This window comes from Etheostoma spectabile, chromosome 5 (assembly GCF_008692095.1).
Source record: "Etheostoma spectabile isolate EspeVRDwgs_2016 chromosome 5, UIUC_Espe_1.0, whole genome shotgun sequence".
NCBI lineage: Eukaryota > Metazoa > Chordata > Actinopteri > Perciformes > Percidae > Etheostoma > Etheostoma spectabile.
In genome coordinates, this window is record NC_045737.1 from 22,623,441 (window position 1) to 22,624,355 (window position 915).

The window sequence follows — 915 nt, forward strand, 5'->3', positions numbered from 1 at the left end:
GTGTGTGTGTGTGTGTGTGTGTTTTACGGTTTGTGGACAGTCAACTAATTCATACGGTTTGTGTACAGTCAACTAATTCATGCAGGAACTACAATGTTAACACTGCATGTCTACACACGATCTCTACAACTACAGAGTCTAGTGGATATATCATTTTGTCTTGACCTTTCAATTTGATGCAAGTACTACCAGTTTCTGAATAAACACTAAATTACAGCAACTTGGAGTCTGTGAAAAGCTCCATATAAATTCCATCTATCTTTATTATTATTATTAAATTTAACTTTTTTTGTTTTAATTGTAACTTTACATTTTCAAGTCACCACAACATTTACAATATTGCACTACCTTTCTTTGGAGTGATCCTGGGCCCGGCATCAGCTCTGGCCTTCCCATCTCTTAGCATCTATACAGGACATAGGACCCCGTCAAGTATACAAGTTATGTGCTACAACATTAGCTCTTCATTTCTGTGACGCATTTCCCTTCTGACATCTCAATATTTAACTCATTTGGCATTGGTGTGTTTGACATACACACCTGTGCAAAGGACATACAATGGGAGTCATCCTCCACACTACCCACAATGGGTGAAGAGCTTTGCCCATTCAGACTTGGGAATCTCATCCCAGCTAAAACAACAAAAGAAATGTTTAACTCACAATGCCTAAATTAAGCATTTGATGCTCAAATATAATCCATAAGCAGCCAGAGAATCAATGTATAGCACTGAACCATAGCTTGCTGAAGAAGGCGCTGCTCTTACCAGAGGAAGGACTGCAGCTGAGAGGTGAAGCGGGAGCAAATGTGTCAGGCTGCATTGGGAGGCTGCTGCTGTGAGGAGGAGAGCCAAATGCTGGGAAATGCTGAAGGTTCTCCAGTCCAATATGCACCTCAGGATCTGGGGGGGGGGGG

General features: G+C 41.6%; 1 protein-coding gene across 1 annotated transcript in view; it reads right to left on the bottom strand.

Moving 5' to 3' along the window:
• The window catches only part of rnf10 (ring finger protein 10), a 9,079-nt gene that overhangs the window by 2,602 nt on the left and 5,562 nt on the right, over nucleotides 1-915 (bottom strand). The window contains exons 13-15 of the mRNA XM_032516822.1: nucleotides 767-901; nucleotides 541-632; nucleotides 349-406 (exon numbers count right to left, since the gene is read on the bottom strand). Coding sequence (XP_032372713.1) covers nucleotides 349-406; nucleotides 541-632; nucleotides 767-901 — 285 coding nt within the window. The remainder of the gene's footprint in view (nucleotides 1-348; nucleotides 407-540; nucleotides 633-766; nucleotides 902-915) is intronic.